General features: G+C 49.2%; 1 protein-coding gene across 1 annotated transcript in view; it reads left to right on the forward strand.

Annotated features, from left to right (window-relative positions):
* Nucleotides 1–585: 585 nt before the first annotated feature.
* Nucleotides 586–18584, forward strand: part of naaladl1 (N-acetylated alpha-linked acidic dipeptidase like 1) — a 52413-nt gene continuing 34414 nt past the window's right edge. The window contains exons 1-4 of the mRNA XM_052045181.1: nt 586–1048; nt 12976–13148; nt 17840–17961; nt 18047–18172. Of these exons, the coding sequence (XP_051901141.1) occupies nt 858–1048; nt 12976–13148; nt 17840–17961; nt 18047–18172 (612 nt within the window). The 5' untranslated portion in view covers nt 586–857. The remainder of the gene's footprint in view (nt 1049–12975; nt 13149–17839; nt 17962–18046; nt 18173–18584) is intronic.

Genomic DNA, 18584 nt, shown 5'->3' on the forward strand with positions numbered 1-18584 from the left:
TGTGCTGTAGTGCTCCATGACTCCAAGTCTCAGGCGTGGCTGTATGTAATCTGACTGGGGTATCTCTGTATGGAATTAAGTTAGTATCTGCTGGAGAGGGCTGATCATACAGAGGTTTATAAAATCAGGAGGGGCGTAGACGGTCATGTCTTTCTCCCAGTGTCTGCGTGGGTTTCTTCCGGGTGCTCCGGTTTCCTCCCGCGTTCCGGGGACGTGCCGGTTGGGAATTTGTGAGCATGCTACGTTGGCGCCGGAAGCGTGGCGACGCTTGCGGGCTGCCCCCAGAACACTCTACGCAGAAAGGTGCATTTCACTGTGGGTTTCAATGTACATGTGGCTGATAAAGATATCTTATCTTATCACTGACACGTTGTGAAATGTGTTGTTTTGTGGCAGCAGTACAGTGCAAGACATAAAAAAAAAACTATAAGTTACAAAAATAAATAAATAGTGCAAAAGAGGAATAATGAGGTAGTGTTCAAGGGTTCACGGACCGTTCAGGGGTCCGACGGCGGAGGGGAAGAAGCTGTTCCTTCTTCTGATAGGAAAGGTTCAGAGGGATAGGGGCCAAATGGGACGGGCTCAGGTAGGCAACTTGGTCGGCAGGGACTAGATAGGCTGAAGAGCCTGCTTCTATGCTGTAGTACTCCATGACTCCAAGTCTCAGGCATGGCTGTATATCACTTGTTATATAATCTTTCAGTCAGATTATATGATGGGTAGTTACAGCCACTAATGTGTAACTGGAGGTTACACATTAGCCCGAGATCTGTCTCCAGTCAGGACAATCTCGCTTCTCCTGTGAGCTCAGCGAGCCAGCTGCTGCCCCCTCCCTGCCGTACGACCCACAGCCGGGGATGAAGGTTTGGCTCATTAGTGTACTGGTGGGAGCTGCCGCGTTGACCGTCGGCCTCCTGTTGGGGCACTTTGCCATCCCAAAGGATGGGGGCACGGAGCAGGGGGCACCTCTCGCCCAGGACATCGACGAGGAGCTCATCCAGAGCTTCATGGACGGGATTGACGTCCAGAGGATCGAGGAGGACCTGAGGTAGGTGTGTGTGGGGAGAGGGCCGAGGGGGTGGGCAGAGGGAGTCACCAGCGATGTGTCCAGTTCCAAGTTCCGGGAAAAGGGAGCAGAGGAATGGGACGTCAGAGTGGCGGAGCGGGTACATAGAACACAGAACATAGAACGCTACAGCACAGTACAGGCCCTTCGGCCCACAATGTTGTGCCGACATTTTATCCTGCTCTAAGATCTATCTAACCCTTCCCTCCCACATAGCCGCCCATTTCTCTATCATTCATGCGACTATCTAAGAGTCTCTTAAATGTCCCGAATGTATCTGCCCCCACAACCTCTGCCGGCAGTGCGTTCCACACACCCACCACTCTCTGTGTGAAAAACTTACCCCTGACATCCCCCTTATACCTTCCTCCAATCACTTTAAAGTTATGACCCCTCGTGTTAGCCATTGTCGCCCTGGGAAAAAGTCTCTGACTGTCCACTCGATCTGTGCCTCTTATCATCTTGTACACCTCTATCAAGTCACCTCTCATCCTCCTCCTCTCCAAAGAGAAAAGCCCTAGCTCACTCAACCTATCCTCATAAGATATGCTGTCCGATCCAGGCAACGTCCTGGTAAATCTCCTCTGCACCCTCTCTAAAGCTTCCACATCCTATAATGAGGCGACCAGAACTGAACACAATACTCCAAGTACGGTCTAACCAAAGTTCTCTAGAGCTGCAACATTACCTCATGGCTCTTGAACTCAATACCCCAACTAATGAAGGCCAACACTCCGTACGCCTTCTTAAAAACCCTATCGACCTGCGCAGCAACCCTGAGGGATCTATGGACGTGGACCCCAAGATCCCTCTGTTCCTCCACACTGCTAAGAGTCCTGCCATTAACCTTGTATTCTGCCTTCAAATTCAATCTCCCGAAGTGTATCACTTCACACTTATCTGCGTTGAACTCCATCTGCCACTTCTCAGCCCAGGTCTGCATCCTATCAGTGTCCTGTTGTAACCTACAGCAACCTTCTACACTCTCCACAACACCGCCAGCCTTTGTATCATCAGCAAACTTACTAATCCACCCTTCCACACCCTCATCCAAGTCATTTATAAAAATCACAGAGACCAGGGGTCCCAGAACAGATCCCTGCAGAACACCACTGGTCACCGACCTCCAGGCAGAATACGCTCCATCTACCGCCACCCTCTGTCTTCTATGGGCGAGCCAATTCTGAATCCACACAGCCAAGTTTCCCTGAATCACAAACCTCCTGACTGGGTAGAGCCGCTCCCTCCCAGCTCCAAAGTCCCGGGTTCAATCCCGACCTCCGGTGCTGTGTGTGTGTGTGTGTGTGTGTGCGTGTGTGTGGAGTTTGCACCTTCTCCCTGTGACCGCGTGGGTTAGTCAGCAGCTGTAAATCGTGTGTGGGTGAGGGGTAGAATCTGGGGTGAGTTGACAGGAACGTAGGGGCAATGAAATGGAACCAGTGTGAATGGCTGGTTGATGGTTGGCATGGATCGGATGGGCCAAAGGGCCTGTTTCTCTCTGATTCTGTCTCTCTCTGGGATTTATCGAAAGGGATGGAGGCATTAGTAAGGTAGAATTGCTGAGGTTCCGATTAGAGCAGAGGAAATTCAATAGAAGTGTCCAAAATCCAGGCAGATTCATGAACGAGAGGACTGAGATATAACATAGAACACAGACCAGTACAGCACAGGAACAGGCCCTCCGGCCCACAATGTGCCGAACTATTTAAGCTAACGACACCTAATCCCTTCTGCCTGCTCATGGTCCACATCCCTCCATTCCCTGCACATCTAAGAGCCTCTTAAACAGCTCTATTGTATCTGCCTCCACCCCCACCCCTGGCAGCACATTCCAGGCACCCACCACTCTCTGTGTAACATAACTTGCCCCGCACATCTCCTTTGAACTTTCCCCCTCTCACCTTAAATGCATGCCCTCTAGTGCTGGACACCATGACCCTGGGAGAAAGATACCGGCTGCCTATTTTGTCTATGCCTCTTGTAACCTTATAAACTTCCATTCAGCTACTCCAGACGTTGGGCAGATGTTACATGTCTGAAAGGTTTGAAACCATATTTGGCTCATGACAATTACAGAATTTCCACCCCGGGAAGGAGAGTCAAAACTGTTCAGAGGATCAGAAGTTTAAGCTGATCAAAATCATCAAGGAAGACGCCAATTATTTTTCACACGGTGGCCTGTGATCCGCGGCGCACTGCCTGAAAGGGCGGTGGATGCCTACTTAACAGGAACTTTCAAAAAGGATCAAGTGGGAATATTGGAAAAGGAGAAATTCCCGGGAGCTGTGAGGGAAGAACAATGCAGTGAGATTAGTCAGAGAGCTTTAGCAAGGAGGTGAACGACTACAGTGGTGTCAGAGGCCATGAACAAGAGTTCAGGGCCAGATACAAAGAGTTATAGTGACCTTGCACCTTATTGCACTGCACTTTCTCTGTAGCTGTGACACTTTACTCTGTACTGTTATTGTTTTTACCTGTACTACCTCAATGCACTCTGTACTAACTCAATGTAACTGCACTGTGTAATGAATTGATCTGTACGATCGGTATGCAAGACAAGTTTTTCACTGTACAAGTGACAATAATAAAACAATACCAAGAAGAAAACTTCTTGGCAGAAGGGGCTAGAAGAGGAAAGATGGGGAGAAGGGGAGGTGGGGGTTCCGAGCTGGTATAGCTCCTTGGAACCAAAAGTAAAATTGTATCACAATAACATGGTTGTGATAACTGGATCCCTGGTGACAGTTATTTCTTGATTCATTGGGCTTTATTCACTGGAGTGTAGGAAACTGAGGGGTGATCTTATAGGTGTATAAAATCATGAGGGCCATAGAGAAGGGTAAATGTGCACAGGGTTGGGGAATCAAGAACTAGAGGGCACAGGTTTAAGGTGAGAGGGCGGAGATTTAACAGGAACCTGAGGGGCAACTTTTTCACCCAGAGGTTGGCCTGTATGTGGAACGAGCTGCCAGAGGAAGTGGTTGAGGGCAGGTACATTAACAACGTTTAAAAGACACTTGGACAGGTACATGGTAGAGGGGTATGGGCCAAATGCAGGCAAATGAGACTGGCTTAGATGGGCATCTTGGTCAGCATGGACTAGATGGACTGAATGACCTGTTTCTGTACAGCGTGACTCCATGACATAACAGCGAGTGTCTTGTGACTTAAGATTTGCCTTCAGATAAAGTGGAATCAGAGGCTGGGGGTGGGGGGAAGAGAGCCCGTGTTTATCTCAGACAAGTATTCTCAAGGAGTCACACAGCACCGAAACAGGAGCTTCGGCCCATCGGGACCATTCTGACCATCAAGGACCAACCCCATTTCCCAGCACGTGGTCCAACACCTCCTATACCTCCCCATTTCAAGTGCTCGTCCAGATACTTCTTAAATGTGGTGGGAGTCTCTGCCCCCGCCAGCCCCTCAGGCAGTGCGTTCCAGATTCCAGCCCCCCTCTGAGGGGGGGGGGGGGGGAGCCTTCCTCAGATCCACTACCCACTCCCAAACCTATCTAGTTTTAGACATCTATTCTCCAGGGAAAAGTTTCCTGCAATCTACCTTATCCATGCTCCTCGTAATGTTCTACACCTCTGTTAGGTCTCCCCTCAGTTTCCAAGGAAAACCAACCCCAGCCTCTCCAGTCTCTCCTTATAATGGAGACGATCCACCCCAGGCAACATCCTGGGGGATCTCCTCTGCACCCTCTCCAGTGCAGTCACCTCCTCCCTGTAGTGTGGTGACCAGAACTGCGTGCAATCCTCCAGCTGTGGCCTGACCAGTGTTTTATAAAGTTTGATCGTAATATTATATCTAATATTCAATGCCCCGGCAAATATCCTCTACGCCTTCTTCACCGCCTAATTGACCTGTTTCAGTTAACATAAGGACATAAGAAATAGGAGCAGGAGGAGGCCATCTGGCCCATCGAGCCTGCTCCGCCATTCAATAAGATCATGGCTGACCCGTCCGTGGACTCAGCTCCACCTACCTGCAGGCGCTGTAGTGTAGCGGTTAGCGTGCCGCTATTACAGCGCCAGCGACCCGGGTTCGATTCCGGCCGCTGTCTGTAAGGAGTTTGTATGTTCTCCCCGTGTGTCTGCGTGGGTTTCCTCCGAAGTGCTCCGGTTTCCTCCCACATTCCAAAGACGTACGGGTTAGGAAGTTGTGGACATGCTATGTTGGTGCTGGAAGAGTGGCGACACTTGTGGGCTGCCCCCTGAACACTCTATGCAAAAGATGCATTTCACTGTGTGTTTCGATGTACATGTGACTAATAACGATATCTCTTATCTTTTCCCCATAACCCTTAATTCCCCTCTTATGCAAAAGTCTATCTAACTGTGTCTTAAATATATTTAATGAGGTAGCCTCTACTGCTTCCCCGGGCAGAGAATTCCACAGATACACTAGTCTCTCGGAAAAGCAGTTTCTCCTCATCTCCGTCCTAAATGTACTCCCCTGAATCTTGAGGCTACGTCCCCTGGTTCTAGTCTCACCTACCAGTGGAAGCAACCTTCCTGCCTCTATCTGATCTATCCCTTTCATAACTTTGTTTCTATAAGATCCTCTCTTATTCTTCTGAATTCCAGCGAGTATACAAGATGATGAGGCATAGATCAAGTGGACAGTCAGAGACTTTTTCCCAGGGCGACAATGGCTAACACGAGGGGGCATAATTTTAAGGTGATTGGAGGAAGGTATAAGGGGGATGTCAGGGGTAAGTTTTTTACACAGAGAGCGGTGGGTGCGTGGAACGCACTGCTGGCAGAGGTTGTGGGGGCAGATACATTCGGGACATTTAAGAGACTCTTTGATAGTTGCATGAATGATAGAGAAATGGGGGACCATGTGGGAGGGAAGGGTTAGATGGATAAAATGTCGGCACAACATTGTGGGCTGAAGGGTCTGTACTGTGCTGTAGTGTTCTACGTTCTATAGTCCCAGGCGACTCAACCTCTCCTCATGGGCTAACCCCCTCAGCTCCAGAGTCAACCTGCTGAACCTCCTCTTAAATTATATAATTTAATTTGATTTAACATTGTGCAGAGACAATTAGCAAAGTTTAGGCAACTAAAGGAACAGTTGGTATATGCCAGTCCGAGAGGATTCTGTTCCTGAGAACTGTTCAGAAGTTGGGAATGGAGGGAAATGGTGCGTGGGAGAGGATCCCAGAAACGTCTGTGACGGGAGAGCGTGTGGGGGCGGGAAGAGCAGCCGCCGGCCTCGCTGACACAGTGAGTGAGTCTATGCGGCGCTCCCGGCTCTGCTCAGCTCCAAGCAGCCGACGGGAGGGCGTGGGGAGAGAAGGCACGCAGAACTCAGATAAAATCTTCATTAGTCACACGTACATCGAAACACACAGCGAAATGCATCTTTTGCGTAGAGTGTTCTGGGGGGCAGCCCGCAAGTGTCGCCACGCTTCCGGCGCCAACGTAGCACGCCCACAACTTCCTAACCCATACGTCTTTGGAATGTGGGAGGAAACCGGAGCACCCGGAGGAAACCCACGCAGACATGGGGACAACGTACAAACTCCTTAGAGACAGCGGCGGGAATTGAACCCAGGTCGCTGGCGCTGTAATAGCATCACGCTAACCACTACACGACCGTGCCTGTACTAAATGCCCCTTTCCTACCCGGCAGAAGATGGCTGCAGCCCCTCAGCAGCCAGCAAATCCGTCCCCATCCATCCCGACAGTGTCCCAAACGCTCCTTCGTACGTACAGGGTTGTCCATAAGTCACCTCTGCTGGTGGGAGGAGGGAGCTGCAGGTAGCACATGCACATGGGAACTTGTGTTGTGAAAATGGACAGGGATTTGTCATATCAAGAACAGCACGCAGAATTAATTACAGGCTTTGAAACTTCTCAGGGGCTTAAACTTTCCCCTTCTCACCTTAAATGCATGCCCTCTGGTACTTGACATTTCTACCCTGAGAACAGGATTCTGACTGTCGACCCTATCTCCGCCTCTCATAACTTTATAAACTTTGCTGTCTTTGCCTTTTGCACTAAAGTCTTGATTTTGCACCGTCTCTTTTTCTCTCTCTCTTCACTGGCTCGTGTAATTCATGTCTAGTTTATGTTCTGTGTGTTAGAACATAGAACAGTACAGCACAGAACAGGCCCTTCGGCCCACAATGTTGTGCTGATGTAGCTAATCCCTCCTACCTACAGAGTGCCCATATCCCTCTATTTTCCTCTCATTCATGTGCCCATCCAAGCCCCCAATGAATTTGCCTCCACCGCCCTATCAGGCAACGCATTCAAGGCATCCACCACTGTCTCAGTAAAAAATGTACCCCTCACGTCTGTTCTGAACCTACCCCTTCTCACCTTAAATGCATGTTCTCTGTACCTACGTGCCTGTGATGCTCCTGCAAGCCGGTTTTTCACTGTACCTGTACCTCACTGCACTTGAGCGCATGACAATAAACTTGACTTGCCTTGACTTCAACTTCTATCAGGTCTCCCCTCAGTCTCCAACACTCCAGAGAAAACAACCTAAGTTCGTCCGACCTCTCCTTATAGCCCATATCCTTCAACCTATTCAAGGTTATTGGAGTCTCTGAATAAAAGTCAAAGTCAAGTTTACTGCCATATGCACAAGGTTATGTTTACATTTACAAGAATGTTGCCGGGTCTTCAGGAGTTGAGTTACAGGGAAAGACTGAGCATGTTAGGACTTTATTCCCTGGAGCGGAGAAGAGTGAGGGGAGATATGATAGAGGTTTACAAAATGATGAGGGGTATAGACAGAGTTAATGCAAGTAGGCTCTTTCCACCTACATTAGGAGAGATAAGTACGAGAGGACATGGCTTTAGAGTGAAAGGGGAAAGGTTTAGGGGGAACGTTAGAGGGAACTTCTTCACTCAAAGAGTGGTGGGAGTGTGGAACGGGCTGCCATCTGATGTGGTAAATGTGGGCTCGCTCTTAACTTTTAAGAGTAAATTGGATAGATACATGGACGGGAGAGGTCTGGAGGAGTATGGGCTGGGGGCAGGTAAATGGGACTAGCAGAATAATGTTTCGGCACGGACTAGAAGGGTCAAATGGCCTGTCTTCTGTGCTGTAGTTTTCTATGGTTCTATGGTTCCATGTGTGCACGGGTGCAATGAAAAACTTACTTGCAGCAGCATCACAGGCACAGAGCATCGAATAAGCAGCATTCACAAGAAAAAAAAATTATACACAATTTTTACAAGAAAGAACAAAAAGGAAAGCTCACTCTGGTCATAATTCTGCCATCTCTACCAACAGTATACAACGAAAAGGAAATTCGTTTAATCTTTATGTTAAAGCAACATATTTACCTCACACTGTGATCATAAAGAACTACAGGCAAAGAGTAAAGATCAACACACAGACTGCTGGTGAACTCAGCGGGTCGGGCAGCATCCGTGGAGGGAGATGGACAGTCGATGTTTCAGGTCGAGACCCTTCATCAGGAATCAAAGTCGACCCGAAACGTCGACTGTCCATCTCCCTCCACGGATGCTGCCCGACCCGCTGAGTTCACCAGCAGTTTGTGTGTTGCTCCAGATTCCCACATCTGCAATCTCTTGTGTCTGCAAAGCGCACAGTTGATCTATCCACGGCCTCCTCTACTGCCACGTTGAGGCCAGGCGCAGGTCAGAGGAACAAGACCTCATAATCCGCCTTGGGAGTCTCCAACCTGACGGCCTCAACATCGATTTCTCTAACTTCCGGTAACCCCCCACCCCCCCCCCCCATCAACTCCTTTCTCTTCTCTTATTCCTGTGGCTCCCGTCCCCCACCTTGATGACCTGCCCATCTCCTCTCCTCCCCTCCTTCATCCTTTATTCCATGGTCCACTACCCTCTCCTACCGGATTCCTTCTTCTTCAGCCCTTTGCCCCGTCTACCGATCACCTCTCAGCTTATTACATCTTCACCGCTCCCCCCACCCACCTACCTTCCCCCTCTCACCTGGACTCACCTCTCCCCTGCCTGCGTGTGCTCCTCCCCCTCCCCCCGCCTTCTCATTCTGGCTTCTGCCCTCTTCCTTTCCAGTCCTGACGAAGGATCTTGGCCTGAAACGTCGACTATTTATTTCCCTCCACGGATGCTGCCTGACCCGCTGAGTTCCTCCAGCACTTTGTGTGTGTTGCTCCAGATTCCAGCAACTGCAGAATCCCTTGTGTCTCCTACAATTGTTAAATTGGTTTACTATTGTCACATGTACCAAGGTACAGTGAAAAACTTTGTTTTGCATGCGATCCATACAGATTAATTCATTACACGGTGCATTGAGGTAGTACAAGGGAAAACAATAACAGAATGCAGAGTAAAGCATTACAATTTATGTTAAATTTGTTTATGTTAAACAAATGTTATGATTTTATCGATGCACCATAGAAAGCATCCTATCTGGATGTATCACGGTTTGGTACGGCAACTGCTCTGCCCAGGACCGCAAGAAACTGCAGAGAGTTGTGGACACAGCCCAGCGCATCACGGAAACCAGCCTCCCCTCCTTGGACTCTGTCTTTACCTCTCACTGCCTTGGTGAAGCAGCCAGCATAATCAAAGACCCCACCCACCCCGGATCATTCTCTTTTCTCCCCTCTCCCATCAGGCAGGAGATACAGGAGCCTGAGGACACGTACCACCAGGCTCAAGGACAGCTTCTATCCCACTGTGATAAGACTATTGAACGGTTCCCTTATATGATGAGATGGACTCTGACCTCACAATCTACCTTGTTATGACCTTGCACTTTATTATCTACCTGCAATGCACTTCCCTGTAGCTGTGACACTACCTTGTATTCTGTTATTGTTTTTACCCTGTACTACCTCAATACACTGTGTAATGAATTGACCTGTATGATCGGTGTGCAAGACAGGTTTTTCACTGTAGTTTGGTACAAGTGACAATAATAAACCAATACCAATACCAAATACAGAGAAAGTGCAGTGCAGGCAGACAATAAGGTGCAAGGGCCACGACGAGGTAGATTGTGAGGTCAGGAGTCCATCTTATCGTACATAGGCTGCTTTACTTATGTAACAAGGTAGGTGAGGAGTTCATGGATAGATTTATTACACACTGCTCAAGCCTTGCTGTGGTAGAATCAGTGTTAATTCTATCCACAATAAAAATCAGATTGCCTCACACACAGATAAAACGTCAGTTATTAAACAATAAATGTCAGCACAGGGACCAAGCTAAATGCCCGACCTGGGGAGGGGTGGGCAAAGGATTTGCCCACAGAGAGCGCGCGTAATAACATTTTGACAGGAGGGAGAGGATGCAGTGGAAGGTCCACGGGAATGGCGAATAATATACTGATAAGAGGGATAGAGAAACTCCAGGGAGTTAGCACCAGCAGGATGGGCCAAATGGCCTCTTTTGCGTGTAGATAACCCCTCAGAGGATGCGTAGCAGCTGAGAATAAATGAGGGGAGGGGAGGGCACACTTTAGGGGGATTCAGTGGTGAAGTAACTAGACCAGAGTTCTGGACTTCCGAAAGAACATTGAGGTCCCACCGTGGGATTTGGGGAATTGAAATAAAGGTAATTTTGGAATTTTCAGGGCGGCCCGGTGGTGCAGCAGGGTAGTGTTGCTGCCTCCCAGCTCCAGTGACCCCGGTTCGATCCTGACCTCGGCTGCTGCTCCTTGTGTGGAGTTTGCAGGCTCTCCCCGTGACCGCGTGGGTTTCCTCCCACAGAGGTGGATTGGTCCAACACACAATCCGCTGAAGGATCTCAGTGGGCCGAGCAGAGTCTGTGCGGCGTACAGGAACTGTCAGTCCTGGTGTAGGGCTTCGATTCGAAACGTCGACAATTCCCTTCCCTCCCGCAGACGCTGCCCGACCCGCTGAGTTCCTCCAGTAGATCGCATGTTGCTCCAGATTCGAGCATCTGCAGTCTCCTGTGTCTCCAAGGTTAATTGGCCGCTGTAAGTTGCCCCCTAGTCTGTAGGCGAGTGAATCTGGGAAGAGCTGATGAGGGTGTGGAGAGAATAAAATGGGATCAGCGTGTAAGTGGGTGTTTGACAGAGTCATAGAGTCATACAGCACGGAAACAGGCCCTTCGGCCCAACTGGTCTATACTGACCGAGTTTCCCATCTAAGCCAGTCCCATTTGCCTGCATTTGGCCCATTTCCCTCTAAACCTTTCCTAGCTATGCCCCTGCCTTTTAAATGTTGTTAAATGTACCTGCCTCAACCACTTCCTCAGGCACCTCGATCCATATACGGACCACCCTCTGGGTGAAAGAGTTGCCCCTCAGAGTCCGATTAGAATCTCTCCCCTCCCACCCTATACTCTAGTTTTCGGTTCCCCAACCCTGGGAAAAAGACTGTGCGTTCATCTTGTCTCTGCCCCTCATGATTTTTATACACCTCCATAAGATCACCCCTCATTCTACTACACTCCAGTGAATAAAGTGCCCAACCTCTCTCCATAACTCAGTCCCTCGAGTCCCGGTAACGTCCTCGTAAATCTCCTCTGCACTCCTTCCAGCTTAATGGCAGCTTTCCTACAGCAGGGCGACCAAAACCGAACACGGTATTCCAAGTGCGGCCTCACCAATGTCTTGTCCAACTGTAACAGAACGTCCCAACTCCTGTACTCAGTGAATTGAATGGATAGTATGGACTCGATAAGTCAAAGGGCCTGTTTCTGCGCTGTATGACTCCACAACTTATAAAATGCTGGTTCACCAGATTTAGATTGAGGGTTTTTATAAAGGGTCACATCTACAGTGAGTAGAACAATACATTACAGGTGACAGTGGACCATATCCAGTGTTGTTCTAACACCAGGCTCGTGATAAGATCTCTTTATTAGTCACATGTACATCGAAACACACAGTGATAGTCCACAGGTCCAAAGATAAGTTAGCTCATTTCTATAACCATATAAATCCTACATGTGATAGATGTAAATCGAATGTGGTTTCTTTGACACATATGTTTTGGTCCTGTCCTCTTCTGGAAAAATATTGGAAAGACATTTTTAACATTATTTCAAACGTATTGAAGATTGATTTACAACCTCACCCTATCACTGCAATTTTTGGATTACCAAGGATAGAGTCTGGCCATTTATCTGCTTCCGCTAACCGTATGATTGCTTTTGTTACATTAATGGCCAAACGATCCATTTTGCTTAAATGGAAGGATCCAATACCCCCTACTACTTTTTAATAGTTTTCTCAAACTATATCATGTTTAAACTTGGAAAAAATTAGGAGTGGTACTGTTGATCCTTTGCTTAAATTTGAAGATATTTGGAGTCCATTTATTCAATATTTTCACATGATGTAGACCCCCTTTCAATAACTTTCCAACTTGGAGGAACGGAGGTGACGACATAATATTGCTCTGTTTCTACTGAGAAATTTTAGCCCAGTTTTTTTTTCTCTTTTTTTTTGTTGTTTGGTTTTCTTTTGAAAAGTTTTTTTTTTGGTTTAGTTTATATTGTTTATAATTTTTTTTATTGATTTGGGTTTTCTTTTTAAATTTATATAATAAATTTTTTTCCCTTTCTTTTATATTATGTTCATTTACTAAGAGATCGTTGGATCTACGGATTTCTTTTTATATTTTATTGTTCTTTATGATTATTTATGCTATGATTGTTATCCTGATCTCTTGGTATCACATGTATAAATATTGATGCTGTATATCAATCTGTATTAATCTGAAAACTAATAAAAAGATTGAAAAAGAAAGAAAACACACAGTGAAATACACCTTTTGCGTAGTGATTTGGGGGGCAGCCCCCCCAAGTGTTGTCACGCTTCCGGCGCCAACGTAGCATGCCCATAACCTCCGAACCTGTACGTCTTTGGAATGTGGGAGCAATATCACAGCAGATCAAATTCTCCAGTGAAAGACTGTCCTTGAATTGATGCTCAGTTGGGTTTCCTTGTCCTAGGGTGTTGTCCAAGAAGCCACATATGGCCACAAGCAAAGGAGACACCGAGCTGGTCAAGCTGCTGCTGAGCAGATGGAGTGACGGAGAGTCAGGATTGGATGAAGCCAACAAGGTGACCTACAACGTGCTGCTGTCTTTTCCACAGAAGGACAAGCCCAACAGAGTGACCGTGGGTAAGAGGATGTCCTCCCCATCCCTTCATCCGCACCAAACCTTCCCAACGAGGTGTAGAATTTCCATCGCACGGTCAGAGAGTCATACAGCACAGTAACGGGCCCTTCGACACAACTGGTCCTTGCTGACCAAGCTGGGCCGGTCCCATTCCTTCTAACCCTTTCCTATAAGAGGGCATCAACCCTCTGACCGGCAGAAGTCAGGGCATGGGGGTAACGGGGTCCCTTTCAGGGTGGCCGTCGGTGACCGGTGGAGTCCCGCAGGGGTCAGTGTTGGGACCACAACTTCTCACTTTGTACGTTAATGATCTGAACGAGGGACCCGACGGCATCGTGGCCAAGCTTGCAAGATGGGTGGGAGGGACAGGCAGTGTCACGGAGGCAGGGAGTCTGCGGGAGGGCTGGGTCAGGTCGGGAGAGTGGGCAAAGAAGTGGTAGATGGAATACAGCGTAGGGAAGTGTGGGGTCTTGCACTTTGGTAGGAAGAATAAAGGTGTAGACTATTGTCTAAATGGGAGAGAATTCAGAAATTGGAAGTGCAAAGGGACTTGGGAGCCCCAGTGCAGGATCCCCTAAAGGTTAACTTGCAGGTTGAGTCAGTAGTAAGGAAGGCAAACGCAACGTTAGGATTCATTTCGAGAGGACTAGAATATAAAAACAAGGGTGTAATACTGAGGCTTTATAAGGCGTTGGTCAGACCACATTTGGAATATTATGCGCGGTTTTGGGCCCCGTATCTAAGGAAGGATGTGCTGGCCCTGGAGAGGGTCCAGAGGAGGTTCACAAGACCGATCCCAGGAACGAAAGGGTTAACGTATGAGGAGCGTTTGATGTCTCTGGGTCTGTACTCATTGTTCAGCAGGGTGAGGGGGAGGATTCATTGAAACCTACCGGATACTGAAAGGCCTAGATAGAGTGGACGTGGAGAGGATGTTTCCATCAGTGGGAGAGTCCAGGATCCGAGGGCACAGCCTCAGAATGAAGGGACGTCCCTTTAGAATTGAGATGAGGAGGAATTTCTTCAGCCAGAGGGCGGTGAATCTGCGGAATTCGTTGCCACAGGGGGGTGTGGAGGCCAAGTCATTGGGTGTATTTAAGGCAGAGATCGATAGGTTCTGGATCAGTAAGGGGGTAAAAGGTTATGGGGAGAAGACGAGAGAATGGGGTTAAAAAAAGTCAGCCATGATTGGATGGTGGGGCAGACTCGATGGGCCGAATGGCCTAATTCCGCTCCTATATCTTATGGTCTTATCCATGTACCTGTCCAAATGTCTTTTAAATGTTGTTATTGTACCTGCCTCGACAACTCTCTCCAGCAGCTCATTCCATACACCCACCACCCTCTGCGTGAAGAAGTTGCCTCCTTTTAAATCTTCACCAGCCCAAATGAAGGGTCTTGATCCGAAGCGTCTTGATCCGAAGCGTCGGCTGCCTGTTTCCCGTCCACAGACGCTGCCTGACCCGCTGAGTTCCTCCAGCAGTCCGTGTGTTTCTCCAGGCTCCAGCACCTGCAATCTCTGGAGTCCCCTTTTAAATCTTCTCCCTCTCGCCTTAAACCTGTGCCCTCTGGTTTTTGATTCCCCTTCCCTGGAAAAAAGACTGTGTGCGTTCACCCTGTCTATACCCCTCATGACCATTATAAGGTCACCCCTCAGTCTCCTACGCTCCAAGGAATAAAGTCCCAGCCTGTCCAACCTCTCCCTATAACTCAGGCCCTCGAGTCCTGGCAACATCCTCGCAAACCTTCTCTGTGCTCTGTCCAGCTTGACAATGTCTTTCCTATAACAGAGTGATCAACACTTGTAGACAATCATCCAGGTGCGGCCTCTCCACCATGTTCAGGACAGCGTGGGTTAGATTTGTGGGAGGACTAGTCCCGGGGTACTGACTGACAGCCTCCATCAGCTCCCGAGGTGTAAGTCCCTGGGACCGGACGGGGTGACCTCGGAGTTCCTCAGGCTTCCTTGTGATTGTATCCATGTGCCGGGCCCAGGACAGGTCATCCGAGATGTTAACGCTCCTATTTCCTTGTGTTCTATGACCTGTGGATCTCAGTGGCCTGTCCCACGTCAGAGGCAAACACTAAAAACATGTCTGGCCTCCGACCATTCGTCGGCCCTACCTCACCCACCCAACCCTGACCTCCACCAAAGATCTAGCCCGACGTATGAGGGAGTGCACCACTGTCATCTTTTGGCTGGGAATTGTGTCTACTCTCTCGGCCGGATGGGAGCAATCCCACGGGAGGGTTGGAAGAGCTGGGGAGTTCTTCCCCGGGGCAATCTTTAACCTTCAACAAATGCCACAGAGGCTGTGGAGTACACTGCCAGGGGCGGTTGTGGTGGTTCAGAGACTCATAGACAGGCACATGGATGTGCAGAGAATGGAGGGATGTAGACCATATGCAGGCAGAAGGGATTAGGTGTCATTGGTTCAGCACAACATTGTGGGCTGAAGGGCCTGTTCCTGTGCTGTACTGTTCTGCGTTCTATGTAGGCATAGTCGCGTTGTAGTTTGTGGGGGCTTCCTGTGCATGAGTTGTCTGCCTCTTACACTACACTTCAGAGTCCCCACACTTCAACAGTAATGGCTGTGAACTCCACTGGGATATCCCGAGGTTGGGAGAGGCGCAGTGGACACACAAGGCTTCACATAGAGTCAGCACACAAAGAGGCCCTTTGGCCCACTGTGTCAGTGCCAGCCACCTGCTTACACTAATCGCACTCTGTTCTCCCCACGTCATTGACTTCGGGAAGGGGAGCAGTGCACACGCACCTGTTTACATCGACGGTGCTGAAGTCAAGAGGGTTCAAAGCTTCAAGTTCCTCAGTGTAAACATCACCAATAGCCTGTCCTGGTCCAACCATGTAGATGCCACGGCCAGGAAAACTCACCAGTGCCTCTACTTCCTCAGGAGGCTAAGGAAATTCGGCATGTCCCCGTCGACCCTCGCCAATTTTAAGTCAACCATGGAAAGCATCCTATCCAGATGCATCCCGGCTTGGTACGGCAACTGCTCTGCCCGGTACCGCAAGAAACTGCAGAGAGTTGTGGACACAGCCCAGCGCGTCACGGAAACCAGCCTCCCCTCCATGGACTCTTGTCTACACTTCTCCCTGCCAATGTAATCAAGGACGCCTCCCACCCCGGACATTCTCTCTTCTCCCCCCTCCCATCGGGCAGAAGATACAAAAGCCTGAAAGCACGTCCCACCAGGCTCAAGGACAGCTTCTATCCCACTGTAGTCTTTAAGACTATTGAACAGTCACCTAGTACAATAAGATGGACTCACGACTTCATAATCTACCTGGTCGTGGCCCTTGCACTTTACTATCTACCTGCACTGCACTTTCTCTGTAACTGTAACACTTTATTCTGTATTCTGTTATGGCTTGTACTATCTCGATGCACTGATGTGATGGACGGCATGCAAAACGAAGTTCTCCACTGTACCTCAGTACATGTGACAATAATAAAGCGATTTCCAATTGCCAATCCACTCCCTCAGATTCTACCCCTCACCCACAAGCGAGGGACACTGTACAATAGACAATTAACCCACCAACCTTCTTCTCCTATCTCCTTCAGTAGCTCTGGTGGTGACCCGTGGCTGCTCCTGCTTTGGGTCAAGGCAGCTGATGGAGGACTCCGCACGGGAGATCTGTTGGAAGCAGATATCTGTCCCTCACCTGACGCTGCTAAAAGCATTTTACCGGGTTGCTGCTTGTGGGATCTTGCTGTTGACAGACTGGCTGCTGCGTCACAACGGTGGCCTCAGGTCTGAGGTGGATCATTGGCCAGGAGGTTCAGGGCCGGGTTTAAACATGAGACCTTCTCCCCGCCTTTCTATGACTCTATGGGCATAGATCAGTCGCAGATATGGGCAGAGAAATGGCAGATGGAGTTTAATCCGGCCAAGTGTGAGGTGTCGCACTTTGGGAGATCCAATGTAAAGGGACGGCGCACAGTTAATGGTAGGATCCTTAACAGTGTTGATGTACAGAGAGATCTTGGGGTTCAAGTCCATAACTCCCTGAAAGTGGCCACAGAAGTCGACAGGGCGGTAAAGAAGGCATGTGGCATGCTTGCCTTCATTAGCCGAGGCACTAAAAGTTCAAGAGTTGGGAAATTATGTTGCAGCTTTATATAAACTCTGGTTAGACCGCACCTGGAGTATTGCCTTCGATTCTGGTCGCCCCCTTACAGGAAGGACATGGAGGCTTTGAAGAGGGTGCAGAAGAGGATGCTGCTTGGATTAGAGAGCAAGTGTTATAAGTTGGACAAACTTGGGTTGTTTTCTCTGGGAGACCTGATAGAATTTTACAGAGATTATGAGAGGCATCTCTAGAGCAGACAGCCAGTATATTTGTCCCCAGGGTCGGAATGTCTAATACGAGAGGGTAGACGTTTAAGGTGAAAGGGGGAAAGTTCAAAGAGGATGTGGGGGGGCAAGTTTTTTTACACGGAGAGCGGTGGGTGCCTGGAATGCGCTGCCAGGGGTGGTGGTGGAGGCAGATACGATAGAGGTGTTTATGAGGCACTTAGATGAATGTGCAGAAAATGGAGGGATATGGACCATGTGCAGGCAGAAGGGATTAGGTGTCGTTAGCTTAATTAGTTCAGCACAACATTGTGGGCCGAAGGGCCTGTTCCTGTGCTGTCCTGTTCTATCTTATTTGTTCTCTCCACAGTTGCCCCCAATGGGACGGAACTCTTCAAGTCTCGGATTAAGGAGCTGAATTACACACAGGACCAGTTGGACCCAGATGTGGTGCAACCGTTTGCGGCCTTTGCACCCGCAGGAACCCCAAAGGTAAGGCTTAGACCCGGGCATGGGACCCTACACCTCCCTGGCGGTGTACAGCGGTAACCTGTTCCCCCCTCCTCCTCCCACACAGGGCAAGCTGGTGTACGCCAACCAGGGCACCATGGCCGACTTCCGGTACTTGACCCAGGACCTTGGCATTGACCTGAACAACACAGTGGCCATCGTCAAGTATGGCGGCACGGGCCGGGGAGACAAGGTATGATGGGGGTATCTGCCTGCCTCCGTGGAGCGGGGGAAGGCGATTGGGGGGAGGTCCACATCTCCGAGAGTCAGAGTGATACAGCACGGAAACAGGCCCTTCAGCCCAACTGGTCTGTGCCAACGAAGATGCCCATCCAAGCCAGTCCCATTTGCCCGTGTTTGGCCCAGATCCCTCCAAACCTTTCCTGTCCATGTACCTTTTAAATGTTGTTAGTGTACCTGCCTCAACCACTTCCCCTGGCAGCTCGTTCCATATATAGACCACCCTCAGCTTCCTTTTAAGTCTTTCCCCTCTCACCTTAAACCTGTGCCCTCTAGTGTTTGATTCCCCAGCTCTGGGGAAAAGACTGTGCACATTCACCCTGTCTATGCCCCTCATGATTTTATACACCTCTATAACGTCACCC

Source organism: Pristis pectinata, chromosome 38 (assembly GCF_009764475.1).
Source record: "Pristis pectinata isolate sPriPec2 chromosome 38, sPriPec2.1.pri, whole genome shotgun sequence".
Taxonomy (NCBI): Eukaryota; Metazoa; Chordata; class Chondrichthyes; order Rhinopristiformes; family Pristidae; genus Pristis; species Pristis pectinata.